Source organism: Aricia agestis, chromosome 14, assembly GCF_905147365.1.
Source record: "Aricia agestis chromosome 14, ilAriAges1.1, whole genome shotgun sequence".
Taxonomy (NCBI): Eukaryota; Metazoa; Arthropoda; class Insecta; order Lepidoptera; family Lycaenidae; genus Aricia; species Aricia agestis.
The window spans coordinates 4517530-4536171 of NC_056419.1; the positions used below are offsets into that span (position 1 = coordinate 4517530).

General features: G+C 35.2%; 1 protein-coding gene across 1 annotated transcript; it reads left to right on the forward strand.

Annotated features, from left to right (window-relative positions):
• The first annotated feature begins 2613 nt into the window (after positions 1-2613).
• LOC121733914 lies at positions 2614-17978 on the forward strand. The gene is made up of 9 exons (XM_042124315.1): positions 2614-2691; positions 3262-3484; positions 4153-4289; positions 4442-4579; positions 5532-5705; positions 11810-12029; positions 12436-12569; positions 17101-17256; positions 17633-17978. Exons 1-9 carry the CDS (start codon positions 2628-2630, stop codon positions 17764-17766), a joined length of 1380 nt encoding a protein of 459 aa, XP_041980249.1. The 5' UTR covers positions 2614-2627; the 3' UTR covers positions 17767-17978.
• Positions 17979-18642: the final 664 nt, after the last annotated feature.

An 18642-nucleotide genomic window follows, 5' to 3' on the forward strand; every position in this document is an offset into this window, starting at 1 on the left:
CAAAAGAAAAAATACAATGACAAAGTCCAAGCATCTACTGCTATAAGAAATTAGTATTTTCCATGAATTAAGATTAATCTTGAATTTCAATAGATGGTAAAAAAATGTAGGCAAAATAATTATGTTTAGTGTTGTGTTTTGATTGGTCCAAACTATAAAATCTCAAGTTTCCAAGTCATTATCAATATTAAAATCAACTAGAATTAAATTGAAAATTAAGCTAAATACGAGAAATATTTATTTTTTAAATGCACCTATTTACTTGACACAAAAAGAACAAACTAGATCAACACATTAAATAATAAGATATACTCGTAAAATTATATCTATTAATACGCGAGCGAAAAACTTTGGAACCTTTTTTACGAAAAATGCGGAAACGTAGGAGAATTCATTTTGCACAGTTATAGTTTATAATATAGAGGAGTGCATCGAGCTAATATGGTTTTAAAATAATGCTTTTATTATTATTTTAATAAAGAAAACGTTACACACTACAACGCGCACACTACCATATTTTGACTGACAATCCTTTACACACGAATAATTATACTCCTTAATTTTTTAATGGTTGAAGTCTGTTGTCAATTAAAATGGGTTGTTGTTTTTTTTATTAAATCTGAAATAGTTTTAAACGGCGAGCCAAAAGAAGATGATTAAATTTAAGGTCAAATTTCGACCATTGGGCGATCTCTAGTACGTAATTATTAATGAGAAATGAAAGGACAGATAAAACGTTCAACTCAGTATCGTTCAACTCAGAAGCCTCTGGGATTTTTGACAGAATATAAACTTTGATTGACTATCTTCAATAATCCAAAACGCTGTTGAATCATGGTCGTAGAGTATGTGATGAATAGATAAACTACTATCAAAAAACTTTATAATCAGATTTTATACTCATTTAAAGCCTAAACTAGCGTAATGATTGTAAGATAATAACTTTATCACTAAAATGTTCAATAACAACGTCATACCTTTTCGGGCCCTCAGCAGGTAATCTTTTATTATTGGAATCTTGATTCGTGACCAATTTGCGTAAACAGCTTTGAAACCTCATTTTTTACATAAAATGTCAAGACTGGTAATTAATATTACTAATTAATTAAGTGTTTGAATTTTTGCCATTAGTAAAAATTATTATTATGATATCATACTTGATGATTTAATAATATTATTAATTAATAAGATCGATGTGAATAACCACACTACAGTCTACACCCTACTGCGTCGTGTCGTACCCGGTAATAATAAAAGCCTTAAATCAACGCTAATTTAAAAAATTCAATAGGTTTTGTAAAAAAAATCAATGGTTACTATACAGGGTTTAACAAAAATAAGTGATAATACTTTAGGGTGTGTACGTGTTCCTTGCAGAGAGTTCACTGTGAAAGTAGCAGCACTGAAAGACCAACATTTTTTTCACTTTTGTATGGGGAAACTCGTGACGCTCGGGCCCTTGCCTATACAAAAGTGAAAAAAAAATTCATCTTTCAGAGCTGCTACTTTCACAGTGAACTCTCTACAAGGAACACGTACACACCCTAAAGTATTATCACTTATTTTTGTTACACACTGTATATAATTTTTCATATTTCATCACGGTTATGTTTGGATTTGGTAGTTTTTTTTTTATTATAAGTACTCCCCCTAACATGATCAGGGCTGTTTTTCATCTTCTATTTATATAGTATCTTTTTAATTTTTTTCTTTTTATTTTCTTTTAATATGTAATTTTTCTTTTACTAATTTCTTACATGGCTATTATATCGCATTGTCTTTTTACAATATTCTTTTGTTTTCTTACTTAACATTCTTACATTTTAGTTTTTCATTAATCATTATCTCAATACATTATATAATGGATTTGGTAGTTACCAAATCCAAATACTTATAAAAAACATCAGTTGATAATGATGATCCTTATGAATCATGATAATAATATCATGTTGGGGAAATAAATTCACTATTTAAATATGTTTCTAGTTCACCTTTTAAAAGCTAAAGTTGAAAGGCTGGATTTAGAGCAAGCAATTAAAAAGAGAGAAAAAAAGAAATATTAATTGATTATTCATCCCGGAGCTTTGGAACACCTGAAAGTAGTCTAAGAGCCAAGGAATGAGAGCATTTATAAAAAATATTTCTTGACAAAGATGTTGACACTACTTTTTGACATTTAAACATTGCGTGCTTTTGGATCGGTTTTCTAAAAGCTTTCATAGTATTTATTTCATCACAATGTTCGCTGCTTTTCTTTAATAAATTTTATATGTATAAGAGGGTTCTTCCTTTTCCTCTACTTCAGAGCATTGAGCAAAACGTAAAATAAAATTGCATTATATTGAAGTTTTAAGCATTTGTACAGCTTTTTACAAAAAAATATTAAGGTTTTCACTTTTGTATCAGTGTAATATTATTACGGGTTAATATCATAGCTTGCTGACTTATTAATTATAATACGATTGGGCTCTTGGTCTACAATGTGACAATTTTACCAAAAAACCGGTGTATCATCTTAAAGGTTACATCGAAGCCTCTGTGCATTTGCGGCACAAAATATATCTATTGATCAGGAAATATTTGTTCAATTTAGTTATTGGATGCCTGGTGGAAGGTTGTCGTACAAGATGATGTCCAAAATATTTTTCGTTGCCGCCTTTCTTTTCATAAACGGCTGTGTTGCTGATCCAGGTAAGGGTCTAATTATTTTTGATTTTAAGGATATTGAAAAGTTTTCTTGGATTAAGATGTTGATATTTACAACGTTCGACATAAAATATAATGTGAAATTGGTAACTAACAATTTAGTGCATGGTGATTAAATTTTCAAACAACTTCATACTTTTAATAAAACCTTTTAACAGTAAAGCCCTCTTTGGATTTAGAAAAGTAAGTTTAGAAAAATAGAAAGTAGATCATCTTTAGCAGTGATAAGTCTGATACGTGATAACTTATGAATAACGAACGAATTATTATTAATATTAACAAAGATAATAGTAATAATACAATATATGACATTTTCATGTGTTTCGAATAATTTGCTGTAATTACGCATTAGTTTGCGACTGTGAACTTCGACCCGCCATCTTGGACCACAAATATCGGTTTTAATAAAACTTAACCCTTACAAGTTACAACCATTACAAAAATAATTCTCGCGCGTCCTCGAAGAATCCCTTTTAGCATTTTAGTTTAATAATATTTTGAAAAGCGTTAATACACAGTACAACAGTTCTAAAATCATTTTTGAAAATATTCCAGCCCTTTTCCTGGACACAAACTGCAAGATCAACGACAATGAGTGCGCCGACAGAATCTTCACCAAGGCCACCGAGGTCGTCATCGCTGGTGCTGAGTCTCTTTACATCGACTCCGTAGACCCCCTGGAGTTCGACGTCGTCGAAGGAAACCTGACCATCATCGACTACAAACTCGAGAACAGCACCATCACTGGATTCAAGAGCTGCAAGCTCGTCAGCGTCAAGTAGGTTTAATTTAATTTTAGATGCATCTATATATTTTATTAGTTGATACTAAACTGTTTGTTTCTAATGCTTTAAAAAAAATATTTTGTATAATTTTTTTTAATATCATTTGCGACTAATCCATAAAATAAAACATCGTCCTTCTCTCTTCACACTCACGCCCGTCTTTCATATGCTAGGTGAAAAAGGACGACGCGGATTCATCGCCAGATTAGTTTTTTCTCAATAACTCGATAAATATACAACATTTTGAAATTCCGCTAGGTCGATCTCTCAATAATAGTATATGTGTTAAAATATTAACCGTGCATTGAAGCACGGTTATGGCATAATGGAAAATCGTGAAAATTAGATGCATCTTTGTGTTTTTTTTCTATCGAGAAAATTTTAAGATATCGTGTTTTTGCTCAAATCGAATTCTCGGAAATATAATGTAGTATCTAATTTTAGAAAATGAAATAATTCGGGGCTTGTTTTCAAGTATAAAAATGAATTATAAAATCGACACTTTAGGGTTAGTCGCCCCCAAGTAGTGCTTTATGCAACTACATTTTTAAGCTGCGGCAAATACAGGTTTTTCTTTTATTATATTGTGCCTCCGTTACAATAATTATTATAGTTTGTCTTATTGACTTCCACTTTACACCCAGATTATTTGTATTTCCAGGACTAACTGGGCCTCCTCTAAGCTGAACCTTCAGCTCGAATGCCCCGCTGACGCCAAGATTGTTGGCAAGTTCGACATCAAAGGTCGCATCTTCAGCGGTCCCATTGCCGGAACCGGCGACTACGAATTCACTCTTGGTACGTTATACTTAAAAATATTATCTTAAATAGTAGATAAAATAAGTTGCGTATGTTTTTATATCTCAAGTTAAGATAAGAGCGTTCAACAGACATCTTCTCATGAGTAATTTCTTATCACCTAAGCCAATTATAATGTATTTTCATTTCAGGAACTTTCAAGGTCAACCTGGCTGCCAGATTCTCGAAAAAGATCCGTAGCGACCGCAACATTCGCCTGGTCATCAAGAACTTCGTGTCCAGGGCTCAAGTCAAGACCCCAACCAAGGCTGTCTTCACCAACCTTAAAAGTAAGTTATACCACACTTTATTATTTCTCAGGGCATCAGATACATATTTTTTTAGATTATTATTAATCCTCAAATGGCATTATTCTAATTACAACGTTTGTAAATTAGATCACAAAAATATCAAAAACCATTGCACTTCTAAAGACTCTACAATATAGAGTTCGTGTTTTCAGACTAACCGTTTAGCTGACAGCTATATTTTTAAATTTTAATTCATAAGAATATTTTGTTCCATTTTTAGTGTTCCGTACCCAAAGAGTAAAAACGGGACCCTATTACTAAGACTTCGTTGTCTGTCCGTCTGTCCGTCCGTCCGTCCGTCCGTCAGTCCGTCTGTGTGTCTCCAGGCTGTATCTCAAGAACCGCCATAGCTATAATTCTGAAATTTTCACATATTGTGTATATCTGTTGCCGCTATAACAACAAATACTAAAAACAAAATAAAATTAATATCTTAGGGGGGCTCCCATACAAGAAACGTGATTTTTTTATTATCAATAACGGCAACAAGTAGGCACTTGGAATTTTTATAAAGACCTTAATTATATGTGTAATTTAAATATTAATAATAATATTTTAAAAAAATTGAGGGGGCTCCCATACAAAAATCACATTTTTGGCCTTTTTTTGCTCTATAACGGTGCGGAACCCTTCGTGCACGAGTCCGACTCGCACTTGGCCGATTTTATTAACACGCTTTTATTAGCTTAGACTGTATGTATTTAACAGAATCTTTGAGCACCATTTTTACCAATATCAGGAGATTGATAAAATCGTGCTCAAAGATACTACTGGTAGTCCAATTATGTAATTCGAAACTTTGCATACGTATTAGGAGCCAATGACAATGCAATAGGTGAATTGTGTTTTTTTTTAGTTTTTTTTAACAAACTATTTTTTTGTCATCCCTATAATTGCGTAATCAAGAGGCTAACAAACGTTGTACTTTCAGCCGAAGACCTCTCCAAATTCACCCCTCTCACCTGGAAGGCTGTTGGTGATGTCCTGCAGGAACCAATCCTCTTCGCCAGCATGAAGAAGATCCTCAACAACTTGAACCTTTACCTGAGATCCGTGACCTTCGAAACCGAAATCGCTGCGTCCAACGACTTCATCTCACCATTCTAAGAGACTCAAAACCCATCAATAGCTAAATGACTGCGAATAAATATTAAAATATATGATTTTATACTTTATTGTACACATTATATTTATATTAGATTATTAGTTTCGTTTGTAAGGAATGCTATAAACTGAGTAAATAGACTCGATATAACATAACAGTGTGAGATAGTAAACAACCATATATTATTAATTTGTGAGTTTACTGTAATTAAACGCCACTGTCCTTACAAATGTACAATTAAAATTTTGGTGTTGGTACTTGGTAATGAATGGTGATTGGTGATATCAAATTTTGGACCTATGCTATTTATTTATTTATTTAGGCACATCAACAATATAAACACATATTTTTTAATCAACATTAAATAAATAATAGCTAGTGTTTACATCACTTATTACTATTAGATAAGCACAAAATTTTAGAAAAATTCAATTAAACAATCAAAATTAAGTTAATAACAAATAATTTTGGTACATGCATAGTATTAATAAAATACAAATTTTAATAAAATATAATTGTAAAAAATAAAATTGATGAAATGTTTTTAATAAAGATAATTATAATAATAAGTAATAATTGCTATAAATAATGCTAAAATATAAAACAAAGACTATATATAAAAAACTAAATCTAAGTCAGAGGCTGCGGGCAATGTACCCAAGAGGCTGGCAGCATTACCTCGCTGTATCGCAAGACTGATACGTTGGCCGAGGTAAACGCCAGCTCTGGGATCGTTAGTTTTCTCAACCAGTCTCTGGGATAACTCTCTGAACATTTGTTTGGCACCAGGGTCCCACGGACTCAGGGTTTCAACCCCGAAAGGTACAAAAAAGTAATCATTCCCCAGTGCTTCATATTTTCTTCTTTTGTTTGTCTCTGCTTGTGCCGCCGCAGCTCCCGCTTCCCTTGTTGTGGCCGTCACATGTGACGCCGCTAGCGTATCCACGCAGGTGGCGTCCCAAACAAGAGGCCTCCCGCGGCTCCATGGAACGAGCGTCATTCCGTCGGGCCTTTTGCCGTCGTCACGTGCGATACCGTTCGGCTCGAGAGTGGCCGGCACGTTGACAGAGGCAAGGGCCCTGCGGATCACGTCGTTCAAGGAAGCATGGCGGGACTGGCAGCCGGCGCTGCGTCGACAAGACAGACCGTGGTGACCCTGGCGGTCTACTGCGGCGCCGCAGTGGCAGCGGTGGAGTTCGCTGATATTGGCTCCTAGTCGCAAACTGAGTGATAAGTTGAATGTATGATTATCTAATAGTGTTCCGGTATTGGATGATGGGTATGCCTGGAGCCAATAATCTGATTCCGGCTCAGCGGACGCCAGGTGACGCGCGCGATCTGTAGTGGACGATGAACTTAGGATCTCTGACTGTGCCAATTTTATTAGGGGTTCATCCCAATTCTTTTGGATGTTGGGGTTGACAGGAACGTCACTGTCACTGGGACAAACACGTTTCCAAGCATCGATCGCCTCAGTTAGTGATACATTGCCTATGTTTCCAAAAGAAGTGGTGATGATTTTAATGAAGAGAGGATGGATGCTGTGAGCTGAAGAAAGGAAGACGGGAAGAGACACGCGGGACACACTTCTAAGACCCAAGCCACCGAAACGAATCGGGAGAGTAGCTTGGGCCCAGGAGGTGTCAGAGATTTGGCAGTTAACATGACATGTAAAGCTTATAAAAGAAATTACTAAAGTAAAACAATTTACAGGGGGCGCGTAATAGAAAAAAAAAACCTAAACTAAATAGAAAAAAAATAAGCTTCATAAAGGGCTATGCTAACAATTTACAGAGGGCGCGTAATAGAAAAGAAAAAAGAAACTAAAATCTAAACAATATACTTAGTAAAAAAAAAGGTTATTTATAATAAAGGGATAAATACTTAACTACCTGAATTCATAACAGATAAAAATAATACACTATATTAGAAATACTTAATAATATTAGAAATACTTTTTCCTCTGCTTCTTGTTTCTTGGATGCGGGAACCAACGATATCAAATACTTCTATGGCGTGAACTATATATGGAGAGTTGCTGCCGGTTCCGATGCTGATGCCAGAGCAGTCTACCCGCTGTTTGCGTCTCTTAGATCAATGACTACATCTTTTTTTATTACTTATTGACAAATTGATCGGGATAGATAATATCTTTAAAAGTGCGAAAATTATGCTGCGTCTTCCCTCGACAGGCTGGTCAGAAGGTGTGGAACGGAAGAAGGCTTCTCAGATTGTTTATATTTTTACATACTATTTTGCAACACTTGTACGAGTTCGAGTATTCAGAGGATATTATCTCGAGTCGATACTCAGTACTCACGGTTTTGCCTGCTCTGGCTGCTGTGAATTACTGACGATGGTAATAATAGTGCTGAAGAGAGTGTGTTTTACACTTTGTTGCTATATTTGTATAGATTTTTCTATTTATTATCGAAAAAAATTTGCGGAGAAAATTTTTAACTTTTTCAATAAAATAAATTGAAATTAAAATTAATGTCAAAGTTATCATAAAAGGAATTGCATTGATTTTTATTAACATTGTTTATACATTTCTTGTCAAAAGTTTTTTTCCTAAACGACGTGCGTTCAAAGAATTAGAAAATTCGGGGCTTAATTTCAAGTATAAAAATGAATTATAAAATCAAAACTTTAGGGTTAGTCGCCCCCTTAATAAGTTTGATTTATCTTCATATATATAAAATTCTCGTGTCACAATGTTAGTTTACCAAATTTTACATGCATATTCAGTAGGTCTGAGAATCGGCTACTGGGTACTTTTTATATTGATAAGTGCATTTGTTGAATAAACAATAGTAAATTATTACAACTCGAGACTGATTAAGTAGTTTTTAAATAATTATGAGGGGGTCAAAAGTGGTTCCAAATGGTTCGTGATTATACACGATGCTGATAGTCAGTACTGTTATACTTGAACTTGGCTTGACACGCTATCGCATGTCTAGATAATTGCTATTCCTTAAGCTAAGGCAAACTCATGACACAGTTAACAGGGGCTGTGCCCCCCCAAACAACTGAGTTGAGTTTCGGCGTTAAATTTCTCCTTTTTTAAGAACAAAGTTAAAAACTAAACGCATACGGTTTTCGAGTGTCATTTGATAAGTCATCTATACATATAATAAAATGGTAGAAAAGTAAATTCTGTACATTGAATATTTTTGAAAAATAATACTTGGGAAGTGATCTACTATGCTAACGCGGACGAAGTCGCGGGCAGCAGCTAGTATCCATATTAAGTGGATTTACCCATGCTTCGTAAATGCACAAAATTTTCAACGGTTCCATTGCACGACACAAACACCTGGTATAAACGTTGGACAGCAACTGAACAAAATGCACTCGTCTGGCAGCCCAACAAATTTCTGCGACGGAAATTCCCTGACTCACAACCTCACAAAACTAAGCTCGTTTTGACGTTAACTAAATGAAAGGGGGGCAAACGAGCAAACGGGTCACCTGATGGAAAGCAACATCCGTCGCCCATGGACACTCCCAGCATCAGAAGAGCTGCAAGTGCGTTGCCGGCCTTTTAAGAGGGAATAGGGTAATAGGAGAGGGAAGGGAAGAGAATAGGGGAGGGTAGGAAAGGGAATAGGGTAGGGGATTGGGCCTCCGGTAAACTCACTCACTCGGCGAAACACAGCGCAAGCGCTGTTTCACGACGGTTTTCTGTGAGAACGTGGTATTTCTCCGGTCGAGCCGGCCCATTCGTGCCGAAGCATGGCTCTCCCCTGTGGCAGTCCAACAGTCCGACTCTTATCTCACAAATTACGCTCGTTTGGCTTCACCCTAACCGTACTATTAAGAGTAGCGCGCACTGCAAACTTTTGTTCATCTGGCTGGGCAAGCCAAAAAATATTATGTATTATAGTTATTATTATGTTAAACTTTTTATATCGTAATAAATTTAAATAAACGTAGGGTCGTAACATTTCGAGGCTGAGACCTTAAATGTTACATACCTACTTTTAACAAGGCAAAATATATTGTATGTAATTTAACTTATATAATAAGTAACGCGTCAGCCAGTTCCAATTTTATGCAAGGGTAATATGTATTTTAGTAATATCATTTTATTATTTGTTTGGACATAAACATAGACAATTTTATTGCAGAGATAAATGTACGATAAGCTCAAGCAAATTCATTATTTAATTTATTTTTCCGTCTAACTTAAGTGTCCTGTACTAAATTATTCCTCGTAAAATTTTAAACCAGCAAATGCATTGATTGTAATCTTAATTGCCTGTGATAAAAACAATAAACCGGTTCTAAGCCGGAATTATATATCTAAGGTATATTTTAAGTGGACAAAGTTATCCCGAGAATCAAATGAACCCATGAGAGTAAAGACAGCCCAATGTTATAGTCAAAATAAAGAAAGTTCTGTACACTCACGAGCAGAATGGGCATTGTCCAAAAAAATCACATGTACTTTTTAATTTTTTTTTCCTTTAAAACAGGGTATTTTCAGAATATAAATTAAATAATTTTGAAATTTATTGGCTAGTTTTTTCTCAATAAATTTTTAAAGTTTCGCTCTGACGTCATCATCGGCGGCTAATTGACCTCTGCAGTATGTTTTAAATTTGCTTTCAATCTTATTTATAATGGCTGGTTCGTCTCATTATGTGAAAGCTGATACGAGAAGCTTACCAAAAGTTCAAAACGTAATGTTGGTCGAATTTATTGCTAATTTAACGCCATTGAAGGTCAAACAAAGGTTAAACATGTTTGTTCAAAAATATAAGTAACTAATAGGTATTTTTTGTTTATATACACAAAAACGATCACTGACCTTATTCCTCGAAATGTTTTTGTAATGAGCAAAATTAAAAAAAAATGGACAATCCCCATTAGCATGGCAATAATAAAAAATAAAAGAACAGACAGTCTGCAATGTGCGGCTTAGGGGAGACTGATTGAAAGAGAGTGGTCTCTGCGAAATATGTTTAATAACTGACTTAATAACTAATAACATTAACTTATATAGGAGGGAGGCGATACACACACTACAAGTCTATTTAAATTTCAGGGATAGAATATTTCGTACGTGCTTAAATTGTATATACAATGAAACATTTGCGAAAATATCCCAATTTCATATCGTGTTAGTTACAACAGAACAAAAACATTAATTGATAAATCTTCTGGTAGTTTTAAAAATTTCAGCTTCACCTCTGAACTGAGGTGAAGTTTTTCTGTGGCGGTGATCACACCGGTGGACTGAGTCAATCCACCGGTGTGATCACGGCCACTGTAAAAATATAAGACTAAGGGGCCTGTTTCATCTCTTCCTGATAAATTACCGGATAGGCTATCCACAACTTTTTTGACAGATTCTCAATACTCTATCTGTTAGGTGCTGGATAGCCTATCCAGCACTTATCAGTAAGTGGTGAAACAGGCCCTGAGAAAAGTGCTCGCGACAAAATCCGTAAGTAAATTACAGATAATATACCATTATATTGTTATTGTTCGTACCAATAAGTATATTCGAAAATATACAAAAATGTTTATGATTGATGATGATGAATCAATATAGAGGACGTAAAATATCGTAAGTACTTTGCATTAATACTGTAATGAGCAAAAAAACTTTTAAATGTTGCGCGTTTTTGTTGCAATTATAAAAACGCACCGGACTTAATATCCTTAGTACTGGCATTTATACTATGGTACTGGCTACATGTCTTTGAGTGACATAGTCTATAGTGCTTGTCGCAGAGGATAGACGTAAAGATGTTGCGTTTATTTTTATGTTCCCTCGTGTATTTTGTTTCAACAATATCGGATGTATATTCGAGTAAGTGCTCTTTTTTTTACTGGTTAAAAATAAAAATCTTAGGTGGACGTGAATGTATAAGTCCCGTGTATAGAGTTTACTGTAAAAATAGCAACGCTGAAAGAGCAATTTATTTTTTTCACTTTTATATGGGAAATCTCATGACACTGGGGCGCTTGCCCATTTATCACTTAGTTTTGTTACACTCTGTTTAAGCAAAGCCAAGTTTAGTAAAAGTCATAGCAGGAGTTGCTTTTATTAAAGAGATATTTAGTTAATACTGTTATGTCTTTGATTTCAGGCAATACTCTACCAACATGTGGACCAAACGATATCGCTTGTATGGAGAAGAAGGCGAACGCAGTTTACCAGATCATTATGAAAGGAGATCCAGAAAGAAACATAGAGCCCCATGAACCCTTATTCCAGGATTATATTGAAGGAAACCTTTCGGTGCTGGAATATAAATATTATAACTCTACATACACTGGTATGGACACTTGCAAAATCAGCAATTTAAGGTAAAAACCTAGTAGCATAAATTATACGCCCTGAACTTCGTACACACAAAATTCAGAAAGAAATAAAAAAAAAATCTCAGTAGAGGTATTCTTTATCCATTTCCGTGGTTGGCTTTAAGTATGTCCGAACGTTTCAGTCAAAACCTCAGAACAGGAAAATAAGGTCAAAACCGAAACCTAACTTTTGGGCAGTCACTGCCAAAATATAACAAACAAAGAAATCTAGCATGTTAATATTTAGCTTAGCATTTAGATTATGGACGACTAAATTATAATGGTGATTAAAATATAGACGACCAAATAATGTTAATTGAAATCTATAATATTTTAATGGCAATTTAGTTCCACAATTTAAAATAAACTCTAATCCGCGATTTAGCTTTAACCAACGACTTTTCGTTTTCAGTTGGGATGCAAAATCCTCAACCATGAGTTTTGACTACGAGTGTGCACCAATCAAAATAGACGGGAAGTATGAAATCACCGGCAGGCTTATTGTCTTGCCCATCGAAGGGAAGGGAGATTATCAAATACAGACAAGTAAGTTACTCTAGCTTTTTAAATGATATTTATAAATATTAGTACTTCACTCTCTTATGCTAAGTACTCACATACGGTTTTGCTCGATCGAGCAATAAAGTCGAGCAAAACCCGCGGCTCGGGATTTCGTCCACACATTCAGCATTGCTCGATAGTTTTACTCTAAATCGATATAATATTTCATTCCATGAAGCCAGTTCGATGCGAGCCTTCGAGCTGTGAGTTTTGCGGTCCACACACTAATTATTACTCGATTTGGAGTAAACTATCGAGCAAAACTTAGCAATTGGAAAGCGAATTTTTGCAACGAAACTATAAATATTATTACAAAGCATAATGAAGTTTATATTAACACTATAACATACAAATTAATTACGAGCCCAAAAATTGAACGCGCGTCTTCTGCAGAATTCCCGATAATAGTATGCCAGTGTCGTCTGTGGAGTGTGGAATCCGCGGGAAGTGGCGCGAACTAGTCAAGTAAAAGACACAGACAAAGCAATGGGATGTCCTCATGACGCTTTCATTCCGCGCGTATGTAAATTGAGTCATAGTTTCTAAACACACAGGCTGAATTACGCCGGCGTAAATTCCGCCGCGTTTACGCCGCGTTTCAAACGCATACAAAATACGGACGGAACGCGATGAACGACACACTATACCGGAATTTCGCCGAGTCGAGCGTAAAGTTCGGCAGCGATTCGGTGGTAATGTTTTTCAAAACCGAACATAGCATATCCATCCTTAACTCCAAAGCGTTAACGCACACATTACATCTGAGAATTTTAAAATTCCGCCGCGTAATTTCGGCTCTTCGCGTAATTTATAGTGTGTTTTCCTTTCGTTTTCGTTCGTTTCGGTTTCGTCAAAAGCAAGGAAAGGTGGTTGTATTGGTGGTGATTTTATCATAGACTTATTTATATACTTACTGTGCATTATAAGTTTGTGGATTTTATAGTGTGGTATATTCCCAGTACATAAGTACACAGATAATATTATCTTACAGCACGTCTGGCGAGACATCAGGCACTGTATCGAACTTTTAAGTGCTCATCCGACACATGAATCAACTTTCTTTATCAGACAATCAGGTGATCAGCCTGATCGTCCTGAACAAACTTGCAAAATCTTTTTTAAATTAAAGTAATTTTATCGCGGGCTTTGAGCGCGATGATCGAATCAAGAAATTCCGTAACGAAAAAACCTAACACCCCCCGAGCACTAGACGTATGCGAATTATAATAATTTGAAATTTCATAAGTTGATAAAAAATGTTATGCAATAGCTTTACAGCGGCAGTCCCCGAATGCGACACGTATTTTTAGGGTACCGTACCCAAATGGTAAAAACGGAACCCTATTCTGTCCGTCTGTCTCCAGGCTATAACTCAAGAACGGTAATAGCTAGAGAGTTGAAGTTTTCACAGATTATGTATTTCTGTTACAGCTATAACAACAAATACTAAAAACAAAATAAATTAAATATTTAAGGGGGGGCTCCCATACATCAAACGTAATTTTTCAATCATTTTTTGCTCAGTAACACAGGTAGGCATTTGAAATGTACACAAAATACTCAACTGTATTTATAATTTAACAATTAATAATAAAATTTAAATAAAATAAATAATTAAGGGGGGCTCCCATACAAAAAACACAATTTTTACTATTTTTGCTCTATAATGATACGGAACCCTTCGTGCGCGAGTCCAATTCGAACTTGGCCGATTTTTATTTTTTAACAAGGGACTCAAACCCACAACCACCAAGTTATGAACCACCAAGACACAGCTAGTAGTTTTAACTACGAAATATTTTAATAGCTATAATCTATATTCTGCATTATAAATTATAATAATGTTTAAATGCTAATAAAAATAAAAGACGAAATATTCAACATTTTTGTAATATAAAAACTGTTGCTGTAGATATGTAAATAGGGTTTCTTTCAAATACTTATTTGAATACAAATAATAATTATTAATATGAATTTCAATTGGTAAACAGGAAAATAAGCGGCTAGTTTTTTGTCTTATTAAGTCAATTGATGATGAATAATTATTATTGATGGTATACATGACAAATAGTTACTTACATTGTGTTCTGTTTTATTCGTGTTACAACACTTATTGTTTGAATTGTTATGATTGTTATGTTTTGATGTTTGTATTTCTAATCGTTGATGTAAATTATTGTAGTGTGTGTCCTATTGGGTGAAATAAATGTTTATTTATTTTTATTTTATATATTTTACAGAGTACAGACTACACACACAGACGGACATAATCAATACTTACGACTTTGTAAAATGTCTCTTGAAAGTTGAGACACAGCTGTTTCTTTCTGAATTATGTTATGTGGGGTAATTTCGGGTGGGAAATGCTTCGTATCCACGACTCCATGATAATGTCATCCACACACCAAACATCACTTTACATTCTAATTGGTGTAATTCAAATGCAATATGCTAATTTCTAATGCGTTTATATTCAGCCCTGCCGGGCTAAAATGGGCGTATAGCAATTCCTCTCAATCAATTCACAAAATTAATTGTCAAAACTGTCAAAGTCACGAATGTCAAATTAGTACGAATGTAAACCAATTGAATTGGTCAAACTCACATGTCAAGTTCGTACGAATTTAGACCAATTGAATCGGTCTAAATTTGACATTCGTGACTTTGACAGTTTTGACAATTCATTTTGTGAATTGATTGAGAGGAATTGCTATACGACTATTTTAGCCCCGCTGTTGGGAAGTCAGTCATAGTGTTAATGTCACTCTTGCTGCCACTGCTCGACGCGGCAAGTGAGTAGAAGGCTAAGGGCTATCCGGCACTTATCACCACTTCCTGATAAGTGCCGGATAGTGTATCCACCACTTAACTTGATATACAAAGTATGGAGATTCTGTCAAAAAGCTGTTAATAGCCTATTCGGCACTTTATCTTGAAGTGGTGAAAAGTAATTTGTAAATCCTAAAGAGATGCTGAATGTATGCTTGAATTTTGATAAATTGGTTTTACTTTGAAAGTTGATATCATGAGTATAATAAACAAAATTAGAAAATTTAAAACGGGAAAGGAATGTTGATATTCCTTTCCCCGTTTTAAATTTTTCCATACACACACCGCCCTTTTTTCCATACAAACGCTGTCCCCTGTTTCCTCCCTGGATAATGCTAGTTAAGTTATAATTTTTACTGAATATCCACGGCCACTAATACAATGTCCCTATGTTTTCCTTTTTTTCATAATTTAATTATTAAATAAGATATGAACGTTCAAAAACCCCAAAAAAATGGCCAGATTATCCGCTGTATTCAAACGTCTAGAAAACAGATTTGGCTAGATTATACAAAAAAGTAAAACATAGGAACACAGCTCAAGCCTTTCTTTAATTTTTAGTGAAAAAAGTACTTAAATCGATTAAGTTTTAGAGAAGGAATCAGGGGACAACGAATCGTTGATTTTCTGCAGTTGTCTCTATCGTTTTCTGCGGTATAGGCTTGAGGTAAGGGAGACAGCTATAGATGTTATACGTACTTTTTTTTATTTCTCTAGCCCCTGGTGTATCCTCTTAAATACGGTAAATTACGGAATCTCCGTAGGGAAGGGCCGAAACCTACGCCGAAACAGATAACCGCGTTGCTGCATCGGCAGTGGCGTGGCGCAGCGCCGCAATCCAGTATCTTCTGTGATTATTGTTTAAAACCGAGTAATGTTACAAATAAGTAGAGATGAGCCGACTAGTCGGTCGGCCACTTATGTAGTCGCCAACTATCTAGCTTTTTATTAATTTACTATTATTGAAATTACTTCGGTTTTTTGCAACCGACTAATCGGCTAGTCGGCCAAAGTCATGATCGATGACTACAAAATATAAGCAATATATTTCTTTCGACGATCCATGGACCATGCCAGAGACACGTCCATTCACAGTGAAATATCACGAGGTACTGGTTGGTTGCCATAATTGCTGCTGTTTTTCGCGACGCGAACGCCCCGCGACGCCGCAACGCAAGCTGCCGATTTCAGCGGCTCGGCAACGCGGTTATGTGTTTCGGCCCTAATATCAGGATGCCTCAAAATTTTTAATGACGTAATGACTGCATACGAGTTAATACGATGTAAGTTGTAACCAAGAAGAGAGTCCGTGGCCTTCCCTGTGGGTTAACATTTGGTTTGCACTCGAAAGGGTGAATTGATCCCGGGTAAAGGTGTATATCAATGAGACATTTTCAGATCGCAATGATCAATACGGACGCTCGTACGGCGAAGAAAAACACCTGCTCATTTCTTCGGACTAGACACAAATAATCCACAACGGATGCAAAAGCCTTCTTATGCCGGTATAAATAGTCAGTACTTAAGATGCGACCCGGTCTCAAGACGCGGTTCGGCTCTGTGATTGGTCCAAATTTTAACAGCCAACTAATCACAGAGCCTGAACCGTGTCTTGAGACTGAGATGTATCTTGAGCACTGACTATTTATACCGGCCTTAGTTTGAACTATAATCTCTTTTTTTACAGATGGCTACAAGCTACGCGTTGACTGTGGAATGAGCATAGTCGAGAAGGCTGACGGCACCAAACACTGGCATATCAACACTTACAAATTAGACGCAACAGCCACTGGACCTTTAGTTTTTTCTTACACAAATCTATTCAATGGCCAAAAGGATCTATGTAAGTAACTAAAAATTTACGAGGTGTTGTAATATGGAGGCCGATTTGTCAGATCGGATTGATCGCAGGTCGACCTAGTCGGACTCGTTTTATGTCGTTCGTGAGTACATGTCCGGTCAGTTTTGATCGGCCTCACCGTATATTAGCTGAGGAACTTGGGCTGAACACTGTTAGGATGGTTGCCTATGAAAAAGAAATTGTTAATCTGAAAACTAGCTATATTATGATTTAGAAGAAATTTCGAGAATTCAGAAGGTTGTTACTTGTTTTTAAATTGAAAAAAGGTTTTGGCTACGAATCACGATTAATGTAAATGTTACTTCCATTGGAAATATTAACATTATTTTGAGTAACATAAATCCAATCTTTCTTTCAGCGGACACTCTACATAAGTTCGCTAACGCAAATTGGAAAGAAGTAGCTGAGATAGTAGAAGATCCCGTGTGGTACGCGCATGCGAAGAAAATTATTGCTGCTGCGAACAAATACTTGAAATATGACAATATTTAAACTGAAATAAAGTCTATTATAAACGAGTCTCGTTTACTAATAATATTTACGCAGTGTATTAGCTGGTATTAGTATTCAGGATCCGCTGTCTTTATTTTTCACGTAAGTTTCCCAATGTGCTTAACAAAGACAAGCAGATATTCTGTATAGTATACTCGACAAGTTGAAAATGGTACAAAATGGTATAAACTTACTTATATAAATAAGTAGAATATTCCGAGAGTCTCTTCTTTCAGAATCTTTTTTTGAAATTTCTTAAATATTAATAGTTTATGAAATATTGCTAAAAAACGAAATGCCATTTTTTTCACCTTCAATTGTTCATAACTTTTGCAATTTTTTATGTGCAAATACAAGCTTTTGGCAAATTTTTTTAGACGTCATTCCGAATCGAATATCATAATTTTAAGAGCAGAGGAGCTAGACAAGCGTCAAGCGATTATTATAAACGCTAACTCCAACGCACAAAATGTATATGGGATTTGACATTAGTATTCGCTAGCGGAGCGATGGCTTATGTCAAATCGCATACATTTTGTTAGCGTTTACGATAATCGCTTGCCACTTGTCTAGTAGGGCTGTACCTCTAATTTTAATTGTACCATTTTCCACTTGTCGCGTAGACTAATAGTTATTCACTGTATATAATATATACTTTCAGTAAACACTATAAATATATTATTTTTAGTAAGGGGGTAGTATTTTTTACTATAGAGTATAACGGACTTTCATAGTTATTTGCCATAATTTAATTGACGTCAATAAAGTTTTTATATAAACTGTATCTTTTAATAAACAAAACACTTTGAATATAAGCTCAGTTATATCGTATTATACATACATATTTTATGTGTCTACAAAAATGTAATTTAAATG